The sequence below is a fragment of the Colias eurytheme genome, chromosome 13, assembly GCF_061535395.1.
Source record: "Colias eurytheme isolate Ceu_HAF_F1 chromosome 13, ilColEury1 Martin Lab GWU primary, whole genome shotgun sequence".
Classification (NCBI taxonomy): Eukaryota; Metazoa; Arthropoda; class Insecta; order Lepidoptera; family Pieridae; genus Colias; species Colias eurytheme.
In genome coordinates, this window is record NC_142992.1 from 6,723,227 (window position 1) to 6,746,838 (window position 23,612).

General features: G+C 31.1%; 4 protein-coding genes across 4 annotated transcripts in view; 3 read left to right on the top strand and 1 right to left on the bottom strand.

Annotated features, from left to right (window-relative positions):
* The window catches only part of Liprin-gamma (liprin protein kazrin), a 70,217-nt gene extending 67,231 nt beyond the window's left edge, over positions 1-2,986 (bottom strand). The window contains exon 1 of the mRNA XM_090109005.1: positions 2,806-2,986. The gene's annotated coding sequence lies outside the window, so the exon portion shown is untranslated. The remainder of the gene's footprint in view (positions 1-2,805) is intronic.
* Positions 2,987-12,167: 9,181 nt separating this feature from the next.
* LOC149903436 (acyl-CoA Delta-9 desaturase-like) lies at positions 12,168-16,209 on the top strand. Its single transcript, XM_090109006.1, has 6 exons — positions 12,168-12,397; positions 13,070-13,200; positions 13,872-14,077; positions 15,019-15,204; positions 15,546-15,702; positions 15,907-16,209. Exons 1-6 carry the CDS (start codon positions 12,172-12,174, stop codon positions 16,075-16,077), a joined length of 1,077 nt encoding a protein of 358 aa, XP_089965132.1. The 5' UTR covers positions 12,168-12,171; the 3' UTR covers positions 16,078-16,209.
* A 211-nt stretch (positions 16,210-16,420) lies between these two features.
* Blos1 (biogenesis of lysosome-related organelles complex 1 subunit 1) lies at positions 16,421-17,236 on the top strand. The gene is made up of 3 exons (XM_090109007.1): positions 16,421-16,671; positions 16,744-16,816; positions 16,903-17,236. Exons 1-3 carry the CDS (start codon positions 16,611-16,613, stop codon positions 17,147-17,149), a joined length of 381 nt encoding a protein of 126 aa, XP_089965133.1. The 5' UTR covers positions 16,421-16,610; the 3' UTR covers positions 17,150-17,236.
* Positions 17,237-19,120: 1,884 nt separating this feature from the next.
* On the top strand, positions 19,121-23,489 carry Pdxk (pyridoxal kinase). The gene is made up of 5 exons (XM_090109008.1): positions 19,121-19,390; positions 19,456-19,699; positions 21,520-21,786; positions 22,342-22,521; positions 22,971-23,489. The coding sequence occupies exons 1-5, from the start codon at positions 19,301-19,303 to the stop codon at positions 23,087-23,089; spliced, it is 900 nt and encodes a 299-aa protein (XP_089965134.1). The 5' UTR covers positions 19,121-19,300; the 3' UTR covers positions 23,090-23,489.
* Positions 23,490-23,612: the final 123 nt, after the last annotated feature.

Here is a 23,612-nt window from a genome sequence, read left to right on the forward strand (position 1 = left end):
CCTGTCCCTTGGAATTTAGATGGATTAGAGTGTGGAATAAAAACAAAGATGAGAACATTAGGTTTTATATTAATACCTTTTACGTATGAGGTGGTTTTATATAAAAAGTCTCGAGTAATTTTTTATGAAAAACATTGTTTAAAATCTTTTTTTTTTTTATGAAACACCTATCTAGATCTACCGCTTGAGAGGAAGCTAATGCAAAACGTTTGCATATATTTATGCCTATAAAAACTAGCAAAGCAGAGCAATTTGGCACAATTACATTTGTTCGTAAGCTTTTCCCGTAACTGCAACGATTTCACAGATGTTAAATATTCTTTAGAACGGTTGTTATGTCTTTAGGGAAAAAAACTTTTTCAATTTTCATTCAAATTCCGTCTTGATAGCACTTAACACGGAAACATTGCCAAGATTTTCGGTGTCTACAGGAATTAAAGCGATTTCATAAATGTTATTCTGTTGAATTTTAACTTCGTGCAATAACATGTCCCATATTATTTATTTTTAGTTATTTATTTATTTGAAAACTACACAGCTTACAGTTTGACTTAATCTACTTATATCTATGATACAATACGCCAATTACGAGTTTTACAATTATTACAATTATAATCATACCTTCTTATAAATAGACCATAATATATACTGTATTGTACTTCAAAATAAATTCTATATTAAGTTTCCTACCTACTTTTAGAATGCGAAGACAACCTACGTATATTTACTTTTTCTGAAAAAAAAAATACCTATAGAACCAATAAAAAAAATCTTGAAATAAGAACGCAATATTACGTATGAAACTTTTACCAAAAAAAATCAGCGATACGACATTAATAGGAAATTCATATAATTATCATCATGCCAACTCGCGGTATTTTAATTTTTACTTAGGTGTAGTTAACGTCATGGGCTTTTGTAAACAATTCATATTATGATAAATAATTTTAATCCCAAATAAAAGAAACAGTAGAGTAACCATGATTCTTGAATTGAAGCCAAATACTGATTGTTTATGTAGATACAATTATGTATTTCTATAATAGCCATACCTGAAAGTAAAATAGTTTATCAGTAAATTGTGTCACAAAAAAGCATGGATTATAGAATAATATATGATTTTTAATAAAAAAATATCGATATACAATAATTACTTATATTTTCAACGAGTGTTACGCCGATCAACCGTTATAAAAATTCTACTCACACATTATCATTCAAAATAAAATAAAAGAATAAAACGATATTGATTAAAAATAAAAAATAAAGTATAAATATTAATCCAAACGGCAAAAATTTTTCAAAATTCATTGTATAAAAAAGAATCTAGGAATACCTTTCTTCGTTCTCTTTCCCAGGTAACCGATGATTTATACCTCAATAACCTGTGTTCGTGTCACTTAGTTTCGAGTTCAAGGGGTGGCCCTTTGTTAGTTTGTGTGCCCTACGCACCCCAACCGCTCTCAATGCAAAGCAAGATAAATTGTAGTCATCGCATAAACTATTACCGTTTTGTAGCCAAGTACTTTAGAAACGAAGGATCCGAACGATAATGTTACTAAAATCTAAACTGCACATATAAAAGTATATGTAGATATACAGTTTTCTACTATTCTGTACAATTGTACATGTGAATGATCTAATAATTCTATTATAATAGAATCTACTCATAATAAATCTTTGCACGGATATTATTGGCAACTCGCCAAATATATTCTTCAAAAGGCTCGAAAAAATATCATCGTCGGAAAGTGGCAGAACTATACTCAGACTCAATTGAGATATTAATTAATATGTCAAATACAGAATTGAACTGGAATCAGAACAAAAGCGGTTGAATAGTCCGTTTTAATAATTTTGCGCACCAATGCTAGATAAAAACCGTGAATGAAATAGATAGCTTTTGAAATTGGCTTCTATTATAACATCACAGTTCAAACAAATACCTCTTTTTATAAACCTTTCGATTCTATCAACTTCAGTTACGGATAATTGTAAAATTGATTTTACCATGCAAGACGAAAAATTCATATCTATTATTTAATATGTGAAACAAAATTTGAGTAATTTAAAGTTGTGTAATTTTGTTTCTTAATTATGGGTTAAAATAGTAACTCATAATAATAACTTGAACAGTATTATGAAAATACAACATCCCCTTTTGTAACAATTAGTACTTATAATAATATGTACTACTTGTACATGAAATCTAGGTTTGTAATATTTTTATATTCCAGAGTTTTGTCATATATATTTATAATACCTATGCCAATTCAAGTTTAAATGAAGTATAAAAGTAATTATTGTTAACCTTTATTGGCATAATACCTTCTTATCTGATACTTATATGTACAAATTTATCGTGTAAGATACTAAAAACTTCGCTGAACTAATCAACGAATCTCAAAAAGAATCAACCTTATGACTCATTAACAACTACTAGGTAGCTAATTAAGAAAATAGACTCATCATTAAAATATACTTTTAAAAACATTCAATATTCATGAAGCTTGTAACGCAAGGTGGCACCTTTCCTTATAAATTATTCCGACCCCACTCGGATACCTATTCCTTTGTCGCGCATTACATCTAATAGCGGCTTTAAATGTTTTACCTGTACGTGTGTATCCCGTGTAAAACTAATGCGTATCGGCATGTCAAGGTCAATAACAATATTAGACAATTAAACGCAAATATGAAAGAATACAACACGAGTAAAACATGTTTGATCAATATATGTGTCCTTGACATTAGAATCTCTCGTAAAACAGTTAAGCAAATTTCATGTCGTATTAATGCACCCACCTCGTAAGAAGATATTCCACAGTACACACAAATAGATAGTTTAAATACACAACACGCACACGAGTTCTAGGGTGGTTCGGAAGTATTGTCACAGTAGTCCGCACGGCGCGTAATTTGTCGTTAGTATACTTGATCGACTACGTAGCGTAGCGATTCGTAGCGTACGCGCGTAGCTCTCGCGAGTGACTCCACTCCGAGCCCGGTTGCCACCGCGAATACGGACTGCGATGCATAGAGTAGCGAAACAATGCAGATAAAACATTTGATGCGAAATTCTATATTATGCTATGCAAATTTCTATATTATGCTAACACTACATTTTTTATTTCATTGATATTATTGAAAATATTTTTAACGTTCAATGATCCAGTTTCTTTTACCAAAAAAGGGACTACAATGGATGGACTATGCAAGAAATGGCAGTGGTAAGGTTAATTTAACAAACCCCCAATCTTAATAGTTTGCATATTATTATTGCGACTGTTGCAGTTCAATCCATTTATTTCGGTACTTTCAAACAAGTATAAAAAAATTATTTAAAAACTAAAAAAAAATCTAGGTACCTAATATGTATCACAAAGCATCATGCATACGTACCTATTGTGCATGCGTATAAAAGTTGAATTTGATGCCGCACTTACTTGGGACAAACAAGTAAAGCAAATAATCAAGATGAATTAATGCAATTCAATTTTAAAATATTACGCATCATATTTTTAACGTAGCCCGAAACCTTTTTTACCAGAGCATATCGAACAGACGTCGTTCTGCTGAAAAACAAACATCAGTTCATGTTCGAGTGCCAAAAAAGGCTATTGATGTTGATTTTTAATCATTGAATGGTTGTTCTGTGTGTCCCTACTCTATCCAACAAGGAGTCCTTATTCGCGCATGCGCGCCGTGACGTCAACGCGTCTCGCCCCGCGCTCACAAAGACTGGGGCACACGATCCGCGCCGTCAGACTCTGCACCCATTCGCTTCACCGATGAGATTTATGAAATAGGGTTCTTATACATTTGTTGCAGTGTTACTAGGTCCCCGAAGTATAATATTACGCAATGATAATAAAAGTGACATATTATACAATTTTTCAAGCAGTACCAGCAGCGTTGTTTCATAAAATAGACACAGTAAAGATTGAAAAAGAAATGCACTAATCAAATAATTATTGTGGGTTTAACTACACAAAAATATTTTAACAGTTACCTAATTCTACAAAACTGACAATGGTTTGTATGGGATCTGCGTGGATCTGCCCATGTTCTTTATTTGAGACAATTTCCTCGCACTCTAATTACTCTATCCAATTAATCGAGATTGATCTGCAACGTCACAACTTTATTGGAATCCTGGGAGAGCTAAGCGGAATTCTATGAGATCCATTGCATTAGCGCGATGGGTAAAGTTTTCTCAGAGCCCTCACTATGTAGGGTTGTCAACGGCCCTCTGCACTGCCCTTTACGAGGGGACACCGCAATATGGTGCAAGTAATGAGCGTGCTACACCAACATTTTGTCTCGTCCACTACCCGCAATCTCGTTTTATTCTTGCGTAAAATGTTTTATACAAAAGGGACTAAGCTAAGTATTTAAGGCGCTACCCGGCAATTTCGACTATGTTCAACCTCTATAAAGTCTGGTACAACATAAAGCACAATACCGAAAAAAATATATAAAATAGGATGGTCTTTGATCTTTAATTGCTCGCGAGGATTTTTTTCCAAAGTTAATAGATTTATAGAAAAAAAATGTGCCGTGGTCATCGATTTTTCCGCAAATACTCTATAAACTTCGTAACCTGCTGACTTAGAGCTCTGAAAATTTTATGTTTAATAAATTATCAGTTACACAACAGTCCCTGACGAGGATTTTTTGTTTCACTGATTAGTATCTTTTTAAATACAAAATGCGAGGAAAAAAGAAGGTGCAGCGGGAGAGATTTGAGATCCGTCTAGTATGGTCAAGGTTATTAGCGCATGTATAAGCCTTAAGGACACGGAAAGTCTCCAAACTTGTGGCAGAGCTTATTTAATTAAGAAATCTCAGACGAAACAAAAAAGAATTGCTTACAAAAACTTCAACAAATTAACATCAACAAAATAAATTGTGCCTACTTATAGATTTTACTCTATTTTTAAGTTCTAATTTTTTTAAACTTCTATATTATAATGTATAATGCTGAAAAATCAAAGTGGTCCTGGATATACTTCAGTAAGTTAAATTGTATACAGGTTTCAATTAATATCAATTTGTGTATTTCATAATCGCCAAATCGTCGATCATTTTAAGGCCCTAACTCATTTTAATAACACCATCAATCTCTACATTTTGTTTAGCATTTTCTATCTCTCGTCATTACACATTATAAATGACGCAACATTATTAAGAATCGCCACGCAACATCTGCGATAAAACATTATTACTTCGGGACTTTAATTATTCAAAGGGGTAACATTAAAATATGTCAACGCGTCGAAAAGCGTTAAAATTATTGCGTTCTCTACGCCTCCGCTTATATTCGGAGATTGAGTGCTTTTAACAAAAATACACTAGTGATCGTGCGATAGTGGCCCTCCCGGCTAGCACCCCGGCCGGCACCCCGGCAAAGCATCACCGGTCACAATACATCCCTCTCCCTGTCACGTTCATTAAACCATGGGTCATTCGTCAGATGAAATTTAACACTACGGAATCAATCACGGCGACCGCGGGAATGGTTTATTTTGCAGATTTCACTGTTATCACACATACATAACTTTCAATGGATTTTAATTTTTGAAATTATACCATCCAGAATAATTATTATCCCAACAGAATTTTGGTTTTGCCAATTGAATAGTGAAAATTAGTTATCATTAATTATTATTGTTCTTCGGTATAAATGGTAAGAAAAATATAAATATCTTTTTAAATAAAGATGTATTGTAGATAAAATATATTTGAGTAAGTACTAAAATCCATTGGTAGAGCAGAGCAGATCGTCCTTACACTTTTTATTGCTTTCCCAAACATAAACCGATAATATTTTAAACACAACTTTACTGTCCTCTTACACTTTAGATGCACGGAATTAAAACACATAAAGCTCAGTGTAAGTATTGGATACATAATCGATTTTAACCCTTCAGTGCTAACGTTTCTACCATCCTCTAAGCGTGAAGAACATTTTCAATAGAATGTTGTACAAGTTGAGAACTGAAACTGTACAATACCGAGTGTTAATTAAATGAAGAACACTATTCAATTCAACGGCGCGCACTTCGACTGGATCTATTCAGCGCTGTACAAAACTAAAATCATTAGTGAGCACCGGCGCTAAGATAAACTGATTGTTCCTTGCTAAAGGCGCTCTCAATATTGTTAGTTGCACGCACATACACAGGCACAGCTATACACCTATGTTATCTCGGAAGTATATGAAACGTATATACCTAGATGGATCTTTCGATTAAATACTTTTACACTAAAATTATGTTATGCTGCTATAAAGTGATTAAAAAACTGTATCTACTAATAGGTATGTAAATGACACAGAATATAAAAACAAATTATGAAACAGTTGATAGAACGTTTAAATATATTTATATCTACCGAACTTAGTTTTCAATTACATTTTTTTAACATGATAATGATATTCGTATTCGTTTGTTTATTCACTCGGTATTAACATTTTTAAATTACTTTAGAAACTTTCAAACAATTTTCATATAAACCTTATTATTTTAATCCTGGATATTACTAAAGAAAGGAATGGAATTAAAACGAGCAAGGAATACTGGATGGACGTCCGCTCTTTGTTAAGAAATATTTCCAATGTTAGTCGCCTTTAAATTAATTTATCAGCGTTCCTTGCCCTTTGTTACCAATAATCGGTCAATTGCTCAACGTTGAATGAATATTCCAAGCCAAACCTAATTACCTAGTTCAAAGCGAAATAGAAAATTATTTATACCGTAGTACCTATATATTTTAATTTATTTATTCATGTACAATTTTATTTTGCTCTGTCGTTTAATTAGATGTTTATTCTGTGTATAATTTTAATTTATGTACAACGAGTATGATTAAAAAAGGGTTCGATTTAATGACTTTTAGTTACGCAGATATAGAATTGATGAAATATAAATTTCTGTTTTCAATGTAGTAGTAGATACTAGTAGACAAATATCGCAAAACAAATAAAATAAAGTGCCGCACGCAAAAATACGCCGACAATACGGTTTCCATTTAAATATTCATGAACGAATCCATTCTCTTTTAATTCCTATTTAGAACGGATTATCGCTGAAGTGGAAGAAAATCAGAGTGGTTTGAGCAAAAGACTCGTCAAAATAAAATCTTCGTTTCACGCCCCAGTTAGTCGTCCGGAAGATTTGCCATTCATTCCCTTCATATATGTTTACCACATTTACGGTACAAATCTGAGACAGCTCTGCTGAATGGTATTCTTTGATGTTATTTACGGATTTTATTCCGTGTGCTTTTACTTTTGCCGTTTGTTATCATTTTATGCGAATCAATTTTATTTTTTCATTTAGATATGTGGAAAACAATTTTATTTTTTTTCCTCATTTTTAACTCGTGAAATTATTAAAATAGGAGAAATACAGACATATAGATAGTATGAGACCCGTAAGATGAATTCTTCCATTCTACCGAAGAAAATGAGATTTCGCAGGAATCGGTTTGTTCAATACCTAGAAAATAGAGCAAATCAATTGCGTAGCTTATTTATATATTTTTTATGTATTCACGTAAAGTTTAAATAAGCAGGCAAAAAAAAGTTTCTTAAAATCCTTAATAAAGATAAACTTTCTGGTCTGTCGAACAGAAAATCTTTTTTTCACAGGAACCTCTCTACAAAACAACTCAATATTTCCAATCCTTTAAAAAGTATAATTGTTATATTGATACGATCATCAATATAAATAAATCAATATTTGCAAGAAATTGCCTTAAAAATGCAATAAACAGGACAGCCATATTAGTTCATCAGTATGGCAGGCAATGGCTACAGAAACGGGTCTGATAGAAAATTCGTTGGTGCGATATTGCGGAAATTACACGCGGCGCTTAGCTCCGTCACGCTGGAACCCGCTTTAAAAAAAACCTTACTTTTTTTCAGCCTATTTTACCTACAAACGATGCTAATAAATGTAGTATAGATCAATTTTTTGTAGTCTTATTAGTTACTTAGAAAACATCATTGATATCGTTCGAAGTAAAAAATATAAATAATAGCGTGTTGATTAGTTTTGGAATGGGTTCCAAATTGATTGTAGTTTATTGTAGTGGCAAGAAAATTCTTTATTTGCGTTGTTTTATCTCAAATTATTGCAACAAGGTCACAATAACAAGATTTTAAAAAATAAATAACACTTGTTCAAAAACTACAAACGATGCCAATAAATGTAGTATAGGTCAATTTTTTGTAGTCTTATTAGTTACTTAGAAAACATCATTGATATCGTTCGAAGTAAAAAATATAAATAATAGCGTGTTGATTAGTTTTGGAATGGGTTCCAAATTGATTGTAGTTTATTGTAGTGGCAAGAAAATTCTTTATTTGCGTTGTTTTATCTCAAATTATTGCAAGAAGGTCACAATAACAAGATTTTAAAAAATAAATAACACTTGTTCAAAAACTACAAACGATGCCAATAAATGTAGTATAGGTCAATTTTTTGTAGTCTTATTAGTTACTTAGAAAACATCATTGATATCGTTCGAAGTAAAAAATATAAATAATAGCGTGTTGATTAGTTTTGGAATGGGTTCCAAATTGATTGTAGTTTATTGTAGTGGCAAGAAAATTCTTTATTGGCGTTGTTTTATCTCAAATTATTGCAAGAAGGTCACAATAACAAGATTTTAAAAAATAAATAACACTTGTTCAAAAACTTCAAACGATGCCAATAAATGTAGTATAGGTCAATTTTTTGTAGTCTTATGTCCATATATGTACATATAAAGGTATGCTGTCGGAAGACAAACTGTGAAACTACGAACGATTTCCTTTTCTATTTTCTAACGTCTTAAAATGTATCACTCTATCAAACACTAAGTAGATTTATTCATTCGCACTTATAACACGACTCGACAAAAAAATTTTCGTTCTTTGTCCTAAAGTTTATACTATTATTTTCCAGTTAGTTATGCACAAAAACGAAAAGAAAATACCTTTTTTCGGTATAAAGTTTGCTTTTGTGATAGTTATAATAATAATACAAATTTTTCAATTTTTTCATAAATTTTAATTTTTTAAAAAGACCGCGTGGTGAGAGTGGGATATTAACGTTTACACTGTGCCGCTAGATGGCACCCGAGTGATAAACAACCATTTTGTATTATTTACAAGCCCAGAATAACTTAAAATGTCGTCACGAAAGTGCAAATACGATGCTAATGCATTTTGTTTTATATGTGGTCAATTTATTAAAGTTCGAGACGTGAAATATGAACTAAAGACATCTCACGTTCTCTGTGAAGCCTATGAAGCATATTTTGACTGTCCTGTACGGAATCAAGATAAGCCATGGGCTCCACATGTTGCTTGTAGATATTGTAAATGGTGTTTGGAAGGTAAGGCAAATTCAAATATTAAGGCCAAAGGCAAATATTAAGGCCATGGGCTGCAGGATGTCATTAAAAGTACATATGCTGCATGCTCATTTGGATAAATTTAAAAACAATATGGGAGCCTATTCCGAAGAGCAAGGAGAACGTTTCCATCAGGACATCATGAATTTTGAACAACGCTATCAAGGCCAATACAATGAAAACATGATGGGCGACTATATTTGGGGTTTATTGAGAGAAAGTAGCTATGAACATAAAAGAAAAAGCAAAAGTGTGCACTTTTAAGTTATTTTCCACTTTTCTGTAAGCTAATTTGATAGTAAAACTTAATAAAAATAATAAACATTTTTATTTCAATAGTTTTATTTTCAATCAAAAATTAAAATCCGAGATTTTTTAAAATTTCCTTCAATCAGTCTTCTAAGCACAAAAGCAAAGTTTTTCATGCCATATATTTTTTTTCCGTCTAATTACGACCTAAACTACGAAATTTAATGCTTTGCAATCAAAGTCAAATTTCATGGTGACCCGTTGTAATCAGTAATAAGAATATAAATAATAGCGTGTTGATTAGTTTTGGAATGGGTTCCAAATTGATTGTAGTTTATTGTAGTGGCAAGAAAATTCTTTATTTGCGTTGTTTTATCTCAAATTATTGCAAGAAGGTCACAATAACAAGATTTTAAAAAATAAATAACACTTGTTCAAAAACTACAAACGATGCCAATAAATGTAGTATAGGTCAATTTTTTGTAGTCTTATGTCCATATACATATAAAGGTATGCTGTCGGAAGACAAACTGTGAAACTACGAACGATTTCCTTTTCTATTTTCTAACGTCTTAAAATGTATCACTCTATCAAACACTAAGTAGATTTATTCATTCGCACTTATAATCAGTAATAAGCAAGACATACAAATATAAAGGTACTGTGACAATTGTTCATATCGTTTGTAGTTTTTATGCCAGTGTCATTTTATTATACCACTACCATTTGGCTAGTTTTATCTGATTTTTCTTGAAGTTATTTTAGAGGATAAATTATTTTACCAGTACTACAATAAACGATAAATGACAATATTAATTCCAATTTTTTATATTGCACAATTTTGAGTTTTTTTTTCGTTTCGGATGGAAATTATCCATTATTTCATTTTAATTACTTTTGTCGTCTCAACAGTTTCGGATTATTAAGTGACTTTGTAACATTGAACAGCAAACTACTGAACATTAAAGATATCCAACTCTTTTTTTTTTTAACATATATCATGTGCAATTTAATGTACACTAAATAACGAAACTCCCACACGCATACACAAACACGCACGTGTGCGAAGATGTATGTATGAGCATGAATATTTTTTTTTCTAAAACTACAAACGACACGAAATCCAAGGCTCATAATTGTTTTGAATATATTAACTTATTGAACACTAAATTTTTTGTTTTTTATTGCTTACAGGGGTTCAGCAGCCACTAAAAACATATGAGTTTAGCTACAATCAACTACATTGTTTGTAGTTTTTGAACAAGTGTTATTTATTTTTTAAAATCTCGTTATTGTGACCTTCTTGCAATAATTTGAGATGAAACAACGCAAATAAAAAATTTTCTTGCCACTACAATAAACTACAATCAATTTGGAACCCATTCCAAAACTAATCAACACGCTATTATTTATATTTTTTACTTCGAACGATATGAATGATGTTTTCTAAGTAACTAATAAGACTACAAAAAATTGACCTATACTACATTTATTAGCATCGTTTGTAGGTAAAATAGGCTGAAAAAAAGTAAGGTTTTTTTTAAAGCGGGTTCCAGCGTGACGGAGCTGCGGCGCTTCTGTTCCGATAGAGATTTATACTCGAAACTCATGTGACCTGCGAGTTAATATGACTTTAGGAAATTTGCTTTTACTGTATGCACATCGGGATATTAAACTTGAATAATTTTTCGTAGCGGGAGTTTCCGAAGCTTGTCAATATAAATATGCCAGATGCTATCAATTACAGAAACATGTTCTCTACATATGATGAGAACATTATCTTATTCATATTATACATATAAATAATCAATTTTACTTGAAATTTTCTATTGTAACCACACCTAATTATCTAGAGGTATATTAAGTTGGACTGATATGTACCTATTTACAATCATAATAAACGTGTCAAACAAATGCAACATACATTTAAATAATTTTTACGCGGAAGGAAATTGGCCTATTTTCAGTAATTAAACAATATGTTAATAAGTATCACTGATCTTTACAATAAACAAATAGCCGATGTCAACTAATTAACATCATTTGAATAAAGATTTAAGTGTGAAATCCTATTGTTTTACGATGTATATAAAATGAGTTCTGTCTTTTCAATTAGTTAGTCGGGATTTGAGGTGAGTGAAACAAGGTTCTTACATTATAGATCCGGATTAACCCACTTCCTACGTTGACAAAAATTTTCATGAAAAGTCGATATAAGAGTTTCGGCACTTGAATCTCCTTAACTGTATTTTAGACTGTCTTTTATAAAAGTATCGTATCCTTTTTTTCATTTATTTCATAGAAATATTATTTTATATACATATGTAGTTTAATTGGTAAAGTAGATATACCATCAAGTAATATATGTTTAAACCCTAATTAGTAATATTTGACGTCGATCATAAATAATAGTCATAAAGAAGGCATATTTTATAAGAATAGTAGATTATTTTGTACCTAATAACCCTATGTATAGGAATAAAAATTATATACAAATTATTATGTTCATTACAGAAGATGCCACCACAATCCGAACCAACTCCAAGCGGTGTTGTGTTTGAAACGGACACACAAACACCGGACTTGGGATTAGCGAAAGATGTATCGGTCCTGAAAAAGGCAGCGCCAAAGAAATACGAATATGTGTGGTTCAATATATTTTGGTTCCTCTTTTTGCACATTGGATCCGCGTATGGAATATATCTAGCGTTGACCTCAGCGAAATGGCAAACGAATGTATTTGGTACGTATTTTACAATTTTTCCCCGTCACATTTTTGCTATATTCATAGAACAGACAGAGCTCGTAAAAAATTTTGTTTTAAGGGATACCTACTCAAAAAATAATATAAGTTATATTCTCTCTCAACAATAGATTGTTTAATTTTTAAACGACTTTAGTATTTATCAGATTAATAGATGAGTATTTTATTTCGTAATTAAACCACCATGAAATTTTTAATTAAAACGCGTTAAGCCGTTCACACTTTATATAATTTAAGATACCAAAAATATCGACACCGAAAAATAAAGCGTATTTGTGCTCGAAATATTTATTAAAATTGTGCCTCAGAACAGACGCGAAAATAATTAAACGTTTAAATTTTTTTTTTTTTCAGTAACAGGAGTCGTATCATTGTCGTATTAAATAAAATGCACTTTTTATTTACCTAGTATATTTCCCTTAGGGCTAGTTTAACCACTTTTTGATAAAATGATAGCTTCTTGACATTTATAATTTCATACATCATTCGTCATTTTAACTGATAGATAAGGTAAAAGTAGCATATCTAGAAGTTGTAAAACTAGCCTTTAGTATTTTTCCAAGACTCTAACATTGCATTTGACTCAATCTTTAGGTGATTTACAACGCCTCTATTAAACTTTATAACTTTATACTAAACCTTTATTTCTAGCGTTCCTAGTTCATTTGATGTGTGCAATCGGTATCGGTGCGGGATCTCATCGGCTTTGGACACATCGATGCTTCAAAGCGAAAACACCCTTGCGTATTGTGCTCATGATATGGCAAACAATGGGCTTTCAGGTAAATTAATTTGACGTGAACTTTGTACACAAATCTTTGAACTGTACAATTATAAACAGGGAAAGCCTTAAAAGTGAAGATATTATAACATTTCATGAACCACTAATTTATTTCATATAACAATGATGACTTTACATTAAAAAAGCTCTATTCTAAATATCATAAAGTGAGCAAATAAATCTTTGTAATTACATAATTCCTTTCATTTAGAACCGTCAAAAGTTACAGTCGATTAATATCTGTGCTGGTGAAAGCGGCTCGTAATTTTATCCTAGGTTATTGGATTCATTGGGAAAACGCGCATTTTCTCAACTAATTTAAATGCTTTTAAAATTTATTTATATTGCTAGTACCTTAGAGCATGTGTTAGCTTGCTAATACATACTCTAAGACTAGTACCTAATAGTTAATACGTTTATTTCGCTTCTCTTGGAACATTTACTTTTATGTAGGTAGCTTTTCTTTTGTGATCTAATTAAAACTTCCAATATAGCACTCAAGTTTATTTAGATGCGCTTCAGATGATCGTTTAAGTATTGGTACCTAAAGTTGACAAAATATATATATAAAATATTCATATTTTGATAGGGTTTTTTTTGTAATAATTTGTTACAATTTGGATGGAATATGGAAAATCTTATACCAATATTATATCATTCGTGTTCCACCAGGATTGTATATTCGAATGGGCGCGCGACCATCGCACACATCACAAGTACGCAGACACGGATGCTGACCCCCACAACGCTGAAAGAGGCCTATTCTTCTCTCACATGGGATGGCTGTGTTGCAAGAAGAGCCCTGAAGTAATCGAAGGAGGCCGCCGTATCGACGTGACCGATCTTTATGAAGACCCCGTTGTCATGTTCCAGAAAAAGTATGTGGACACCATAATATTTATTTTTTTTTATCTTTTGAAAAAAAAATGTTACCTAAGTCCTAATGGTTTTGTATATAATATCAGAAGTTTGTATACACGGTACTTTGTACATAACGAATAATATGCATAGCGGATTTTAATTTTAATTAGTAATCGAATTAAAATAATAATTTGGAAAATCCAAAAGTGCACGCCTCATAATTTTTTTTTAATAATTATTTATTAATTATTATTTTTGTTTATTTAATAACAATTAAACCACATCGAATCAGACCCTGAAAAATGAAAGGGTTCTATTCCTGAGCATACTCAAGCGTAAGAGAAAAAAAAGACTCGATTAGTAAAGTATTTCGGTCGCTATCGTGTTAAAACAAGAAAAAGGATCCGCACATACAGACACACGGACGTCCAAGACAGAACTTTTTTAAACTGTTTTTTAACTAGTTTAAATAACAAAAATGACATCAAAAATATCATGAACGTTAAAAATAGTGTTTTTTCTTAATATGTGTGTGTATGTATTATCTTACAAGTGCAATGTATGATACATAAAGACATTTTAAGTTTGAAAAATCAGATGTTTTGCGCGAAGTGACAGTAGTACCCACCTCAACGCTTCGCTTATGAGGCGTGCAATTTTCGCCTCCTAGGTTTACAACAGAGAGATCGCGTAATCCATGTTTGATTACAAGTTAAAAATTCGATCAATGAAACACGTGCAAAGTGCATCCACCCCATAGGACTGAAGGGGACACGGGGTCTTATGCACGCTGCAAATGATTTTTTATTTAATACTTAGATAATAATCATCTAGAAAATACTGCGTTGCACTAATAATTAGCAGATTAGTAAGCTATTTAGTAATCTGTGCTAATACACCAAACTTACTTATGTAGGTATGTAATTGTATTATAGATTTTTATGTTTTATTTCTACAGACATTACATGAAAATGATGCCATTCCTGTGCTTCGTACTGCCAACTGTTATTCCTGTGTATTTTTGGGGTGAAACTTGGTTGAATGCTTTCTTTATTCCAACCATACTTCGATACACCTGCGGCATCAATGTCGTGTGGAGCGTGAATAGCTTTTCTCATACATTTGGATATCGTCCATACGACAAGTGAGTTATTCTATCAATATTTAAAAATATAAATCCAAAAGTTAAAGTAAAGGTAAGAAAAAGGAGAAAATTAGTTCAATTTGTAGTAAGAAGTAGTGAGTGCTTAACTGCTTAGGTACATATTTTAAGTTATTTTGTTTTTAAATCAGTTCTTTTTTTACTGTTTGATTATAAGATAATATTGTAACTTTTACATAATTTGCTAAACTTTTGCAAATTTACCTGCCTAGAAATGTACCCACCTAAATAGTATCTACCATATACTGAAGGTAGTTAGTTAGGTAGTTATATCTATATTTATAACAAATTAATCAAATTATTTTAATCGCACATTTTTACAGGTCTCTTAACCCAAGGGATAACATAGGAGTATGGATGATTTGTGTTGAAGGCTTCCACAACTACCATCACACTTTTCCATGGGATTACCGCGCAACAGAGTTACCATTCTACAACATGCTAACACCAACGGTGGTGTTCATCGAAGCTATGGCAAAAGTATGATCCCATTCTCATAATTTTATGTTTCATTTGAAATCTTATTGGTAGATTATTACCCTATCAAACCAAAAATCATTAAAATCTGTTTAGCGGTTCTTGAGTTATAGTGATATACCTAATTGATATAACTAACACGACTTTCTTTGGTACATATAAATTAAAATTAAATAAATAATTTAAAAATAAATAAATATTTTGCAGATTGGACAAGCATATGATTTGAAGAGTGTATCACCAGACATCGTAAAACAGAGAGCTCATCGAACAGGCGACGGTACCCATTACTTATGGGGCTGGGACGACCCTGACTTTACAGAAAAACTTAAAGAAAAATATGGGTCCGTTCAAAATATACAGAGAAAGGCTGCTTAGTTTTAACATCGTGTATTGTATAGTGAAGTAGAGTAGAGTTACCGAAATTTTTTTAAGAATTTATTTTTGTATTTGTATGTTTTATTTCTTTTAAGTAATAAGTTTAATATGTAATAAATTTTATTACACGTACTTTATTGTTGTTATTTATTTTCAATATAATAGATTCGCTTTCCTTTAATCATTTGTAACATTTAATAATTAAAATAAAATTGCTATGTACGAAATCGTGTGGAAGAACATTATTTTGACTAGCAGTCAATAGTCATGCAATGAGTTGTCAATTATCAAATGTCACACTAAATACTAATGTCAAACTCCTACGTATAGTAATTTAGTAAATGTCAAAACATCTTTGTGTTGTGTTAAAAAAAATATTATTCGTGAATAAATTCACATAAAAAGCTGTAATTGTTCAGCTTTTCTAAGAAAAAGAATTGGAAGACTATTAAAATACCATTGTTATGTAGGTTTTAAAAACACAACATCATTAGTTACATTTTATGCTAAGTCAATAAATTTATTACTCTAAAATGTTATCTTCTCTTGTAAAAGAGCATCAAGCTAAACAGGCAGCTAAGAGAGTTTCGCAAGGTAAAATTTATTCACATATTATTCACTAAATTCATTTTTAAACCGTTATTAAAATTAAAATTATATTTCCAGAACAGAAACGAAAAGAATGTATTGCTGCAGCCAATGATTTAACACAGGCCCTAGTAGATCACCTCAATGTTGGGTAATATATTTTTCTACTATTTTATATTTAAACTTGAATTCATTACATTTGCTTATAAACTTACACGCTTTCAAAAACTTTTTCAGTGTGGCGCAGGCATATTTAAACCAAAAGAAATTAGATGCAGAAGCCAAACTGCTTCATCAAGGCGCTATCAACTTTTCCAAACAAACTCAACAGTGGCTTGCTCTTGTTGAGAACTTTAGCAGTGCTCTAAAGGAAATTGGTGATGTTGAAAACTGGGCAAAGAGTATTGAAAGTGACATGAAAATCATTACAGATACATTGGAGCGTGCTTATGAAACTGCTAGAGAACAACCTAGTAATAGTTAATTGTTATAAGTAGCTAATTTAAAAATAACATTTTGCAGTCTATTGTGGTTTAAAATATATTGATTTTAATATATAAATGATTTTAGATTTATTCTTTGAGCTTTTCCAAATAAATAGTACCAGTACTGATAATATAAGCTAGGTATAGCTTATAAATTATTTGAATGTATGTTGGTATACATTTGTTCAATAATTTTAATTAGAGATACATAACTAGTACGCACACATTATATTTTTAGATGAATTTTACAAAACTATGATGTCAGATCATTGCAGGATTTTGAGTTAATACATATTCACAAAAAAATATTATATTCGTTGACAGCTTACGAATTGTTATTTAACTAAGTATAGGATCTATGCAGTGCCATTTTATGACAGATGTATTGATTTAAATCACTTTAAATTAAGCAATATATTTTGAATGTAAAGAGTCACACAAAGTAAAATAACCTGTTGGCAGTTATTGAAACGCAAAAAGGATTTCTCCTAGTACATCAGCTACTCTGACAAGTTTGATATGAATCAATTCAGTAGTTTTCACAGGGAAAACAAACATCCATACAATATAAATTCTTCAAACTTTCGCGCTTTTATTATATTGTTCATGTTAGGAACATATCGCAATATGTATAGTGCGAAGGATATTATTGTGAAAATATTCGGAACGCATTAGTTCCGAATATGTTCGTCATCTTGAAAAGCGTCATTTGAATTTTGTTGAGCGTTTTTTTACTTAATATTTTTTTGTATCCCATTAGAAAAACTCAGATTACCCATATAGTCAAGTGGATAGATTAATATATATGCGTTACCATAATTTTATCGCTCAAGCAATTTGCATTTTCTAAAATAAAATTAGGCAGTTTTCAAAAAATTTGAAGTGCTGAAAAAAGCTTCGTTCGGAAACAAAGTAAATTATTGCATCTGGCATCAACAAACCCTGATTTCACAACCACGCCCCTGTGAAATCATAGTATAGGTCTACCCTCATGCTCTGAGGGTCTACCAGAATCTGATGGCATATTTATATTTAAAAAATAAAAGATTTTCATGTGGCAACTTTATTTGACAACTATCAAATTGGTTGTCAAATTATTTGTGTTGATGATAAATTTTTAGGATTTTGTCTTCAAAATCTTCGAAATGTTGATAAAACCGCTGCGATCACAAGCAAGAGGTGTTGTTTACAATGTGTATAGGAAAATATTCGATGAAGAAGGGTCAAACACATCACAATTTTCAATTTTAAGGCGCATGAAAGATTTTATTGATAAGTTGGACTTACCCGTTTTGATACTTTAAATTAAAAATGTTATAAATAGGTAACTATAATATTGTTTGTTGATTAAAATATAATTTTATAAAAACTTATTACAGGAGTTTCCAATTCGGCTATTTGTCAAGTCCAAGGTGTACAAGTCAATTTTATAATGTGTTAATACTTACGAAAATAAACATGATTTTATTTTAATATTGTTTTATTTTATAAAAAATTATAAACAATCGTTTAATATATGTAGTAAATAAGTTTTGATCTGCATAATCATTACATCCATATTTTCACATGCCATAATTATATATATTCAAATATAGGTATGTGTAAATACATAATACATATTATGTATTACCTTTAGAAAAGTAATATGTATATTATACATGTAATAAGTACCTACATAATAATACGTGGATATCTCATTATTAAATACAGTATTATCCACTTGTGTAATGTGACTAAAGATATTGAGGACAAAATAAAAAATACACAGTATCAAGATCGTTCAGTCCATTTTCCCTAGGGTTGCACACTCAAAATTTTGATTTCCCAAATTGCCATGAGATTCTGGTTTACCTATAACATCCAAATGCCAAAAGAAAAGATCCGTGTCAAATAGACGAATCTTCTTGCCATGAAAAAAGTAAAAAAAAATCTTCGTATACCAATGTCAGCTGACGTTAGACAGCTGACACTGACAGATGTCTGTTGTAATTTCAAAAAGACAACAAATTATGTCTCATTTAATTTTATGGATTAATTAATTTATAGCTGATAAACGAAAATTGAATTTTAGTTGTTATCTAAGAGACGACGTTCGCGGACGTGTTCGCCGTTTTATTCATATTTGGTGTGTGTTAGTAAAATAGTAAATCATGGCTTCAGATACACCAAGAGTTTTATCAATTCAGAGTCATGTAGTCCATGGGTATGTTGGGAATAAAAGTGCAGTTTTTCCATTGCAAGTGAGTATTTAATATTATTATTTGTTTGGTATTTTCAATACCTCCACTAATTAATTATTGTATAGGTTTTAGGTCTAGAGGTTGATGCAATTAATACAGTGCAATTTTCAACGCACACTGCCTATAAACATATCAAAGGACAAATTTTAAAAAACGAAGAGTTGGAGGAATTGATTGATGGCCTTGTATTAAATGAAGTTGATTATTATACACACTTCTTAACTGGGTACTCTAGGTCACCAGATTCACTTAAGCAAATTGCCCAGATCATTAAGAATCTAAAAGTTAAAAATCCTGGATTGGTTTATGGTGAGTATATATGTAATAATACCAACAACTGAATTTTAAATTCATAGTTCTAGTCTGTGACTAGCTCTAGCAATTTTATAACAATTTATTAATAATCATGATAATTTGATTTACAAAATGAGATTTGAAGTCTATTTAAGTATCATTAGTAGTAAACATTAGATAGCAACAAGATAAATATTCAAGGTTTATAAGATGATAAAAGTATTTGTTGCTACATTTATTAGGGTAATATTCTTTCTACTATTTTATTTTATGGTTTTTAAATGTATTTGATAGTTTGTGTACTATGTGTTCCAAAACATTTTGAGGATCTTGTTCTTAGAGATATGAATAGAATATGTTCTAGACCTAAACAGATTTGTATTAAATAATATTTAAAATATTAATAAATTAACTAAGTAAGTAATTAATATACCTACCTAACTGGCCTTAAAATTGGCAACCAAACAAAATATGTTGTGTAAATTTTATATGAGAATAATAGATTCAACTTCACATATCAAACATCAGTAAATGAGAATATAATTATCTCTTTATCTATAACTAAAACTAGTAAACAACTAGCAACTAGTGTAAACTATATACTTAGTAAGTTGAGTAAATTAATTTGCTTTATTTGGATAATGGATTTAAAAACAATTACTTGTAAATATTTGTATGGGCTTACTTAGTATTGCCTGAGATTACTCAAATTTGGCTATCTAATGTTGAAACATGGCTCGCAGCTACATCACGCTCCGATAAACATAGCGCATACCATTTTATAGATCATATTCATACTTGATATTATTTATAATTTTTTTATTTTATTGATTTTGATTCCAGAAGATTACTAGGAACTTTAAAAATTCATTTTGTTACTTTTATTAGTAGGTACAATCCTGATAAGTATGTTTAGTATATTCAACTAACTTAAATAAGTATGAGTGTTTTACAAAAGCTCTAGGAATTGCATGCATTGCATATAATATGCAATGCAATATCAAGGCTTAAGAAATGTATAAAATACTTTTTTAAGAATACATATCATTTTACCGACAATGTATTAAATCCGAAATTGTATACAATTCTTAGAAAATGTATGTTATTCCGAGAAACCTTCGAGAAACGGTCGGAATGAAATAAATTGTATTCGTCACATTACCTAGGAAATCTGAACTTTTCCTAAGTAGCAAATACATTTGCAAATTTGGATGGTTTTTGGGGTAGCTATTACCCATATGAGGTCAAAACTAAAATCCAAGATGGCGCCGACGTCCACTACTTTTATTAGTCCCCCACAGGCACTCAATCTTATCTAATCAATTACTTAGCTCAAATTCGTCAAAATCTGTTCAGCCATTTTTGTTTATAATTCAAACATACAATTATTATTTTTAAAGTACTTATACTTTTATTGTACTGAAATTATATAGAATTCAAGGATAAATGTATGATGATGAATGAAGGAGTAAATCTGACACTATATTGTAATACAAGTGACCTTACCAATGTCAATATTTTATCAACAGTTGTTGTAATTCAACAATAACTACTGAATAGAATGACGACAATACGCAATTAATTGAATATATTTCCCGTTTGGTTTCCTGTGTAATCTACTAATTAACCATTTCCTCATATGTTTCATTTAAATATGTATGTATTTAGAAAAAGATACAGATTAAAATACATTTAAATATAAAAAAATTAATGAATGACCCTATTATTCTAAATTAGAATCTTTTGGGTACGGAACCCTAAAAAAATGAACTTTTTTAAAATTTGCATTTTACTTCTCACAAATAAGTTTTCAAGTTTTACTGAACTTTTTGTAGTATGCGATCCAGTAATGGGCGACAACGGTAAACTATACGTGCCTGAAGAAATTCTGCCTGTATACAGAGATGACGTGGTACCTCTAGCAGATATATTAACACCAAATCAGTTTGAAGCAGAGCTCCTAACTGGTATACCGATGAAGGACTTGGATAGTGCTATAACGGTTATACAAGCTCTGCATGATAAGGGAGTTAAGACTGTTGTACTGTCAAGCACTGATTTAGGAGACGATCAGCATATGATTGGACTTGCTAGTAATAAAGGTAACGAATTTTCCAACTGTGTATTCTTTAAAGTATGCAATGTGGTAGGGTATATGCTAGGCCCGCTGATGGGGTCACGGACGAATTCTACCATACCCGTGGCCCCGTCGTTAATGCGGCTTGACGGAACGCAGTGGGGTTTTGGTCGGTAGCAATCCGACGTAACCCACGGCCCCTTTCCCGGAGGCCGTGGATATCTAAGCAAGATTTCCCCACTTAATATATGGTATTTCTCTTATAGACCACTTGTTAGTTTAGCCAGAGTTTAGGCAATAGGCCCAACAATCCCGGTGCTCCCCCCATATGACGCTTCAATTCGAATGCTTTATAGGAATATCACTCTCTCAGTCTAGTTCTTTAAGAACAAAATACCTTACAGTTAGGTACAAGACTACACTAGACTATAGTAGTTAGTTACTAGAAAACATTTAACGGTAAATATTTTGATGAGGATGAATCTTTTCCATAATATATAGGAAAATGATTGACTTTCAAGAAAAATCGAATCGAATGTGTACATTTTTATCATATTATAATTTCGTGATTTTGTTTCAGATTCATGTTACAAAATAGAGATACCCAAGGTGGACGCAAATTTCACGGGAACAGGCGATCTGTTCGCAGCGCTGTTTCTGGCTTGGTCGTATAAAACTAAAGACGACTTAAAACTCACATTAGAGTTAACAATAGCAACACTTCAAGCTATTGTAAAGGACACGTATGATTATGCAAGAAGTAAGGGAATTAAATATTTTTAAGTTACTAGTTACTAAAGAATTGTAATAAGTACCAAAATATAAGATACGAACGCGGTTTCACCCGCGTGGCTCCGCTCCTGTTGGTCTTAGCGTAATAATATATTATAGCGTTCCTCGATGAATGGGCTATCTAACACCGAAAGAATTTTTCAAATCGGACCAGTAGTTCCTGAGATTAGCGCGTTCAAACAAACAAACTCTTCAGATTTATAATATTAGTATAGATTAATTTTGGCCATACCACATAATATATGCTAAACGGATCTTCGAAAGCTGTCTTAGGTGTCTATACTTAAGTATATTATTATTTTTGCAATACAACTTCATTACTTAAATATTTTTTTCTTTTTTGTTTACCTACTAGTTAAATATAATTTTTGCTTAGACCACTCGCTAAATATGTTAGTGTAACCCTTTTTTTTACAGAAATTCAGCCGACCGGGAAAGTCCCACCTGCACTCAATGAGCTGAGACTTATTCAAAATAAGCACATTATTGAAAACCCAAAAATTAATATTACTGCGTCGGAGGTGAAACGTAACTAAGATAAAAATAGATACGCTCATATTTACATATTATTACATCCTTATATAATGCGCAGTACAAAGTAAACACAATAATGTTAAACATAGTTAAGTGTTTCCACTTGTCGCTAATAAAATATAAGATTAGGTCGAGTTCATATTATCAGTTGCAATTAATAGATTTTGCATATTATATCGAATGTTTAAATTGTATTTTATATAGGTCTATAATGTAACAATATTTGCTTGTTCATTCACGCAAATAATTAAAAATACAGACCAAAAACTGTCTTCCAATACTTGATTAAGAAATATCTGTGATAGATGTATTTTGCTGTTGTTTCGTTTTATTGTATTAGGTAATTTTATTGAGATTTTGTGTGAATCAATATGCTGTTAATGAAATAAATAATACTTGTTATTGAATATTCGAATGGTTTTATTAATTAACTATCATTCCTTCCACTATACTCGCAATTAAGAATACCTACTGTATCATCAACAATAGCTTTGATAAATAACTATTTTTACGCATCATGAAAAC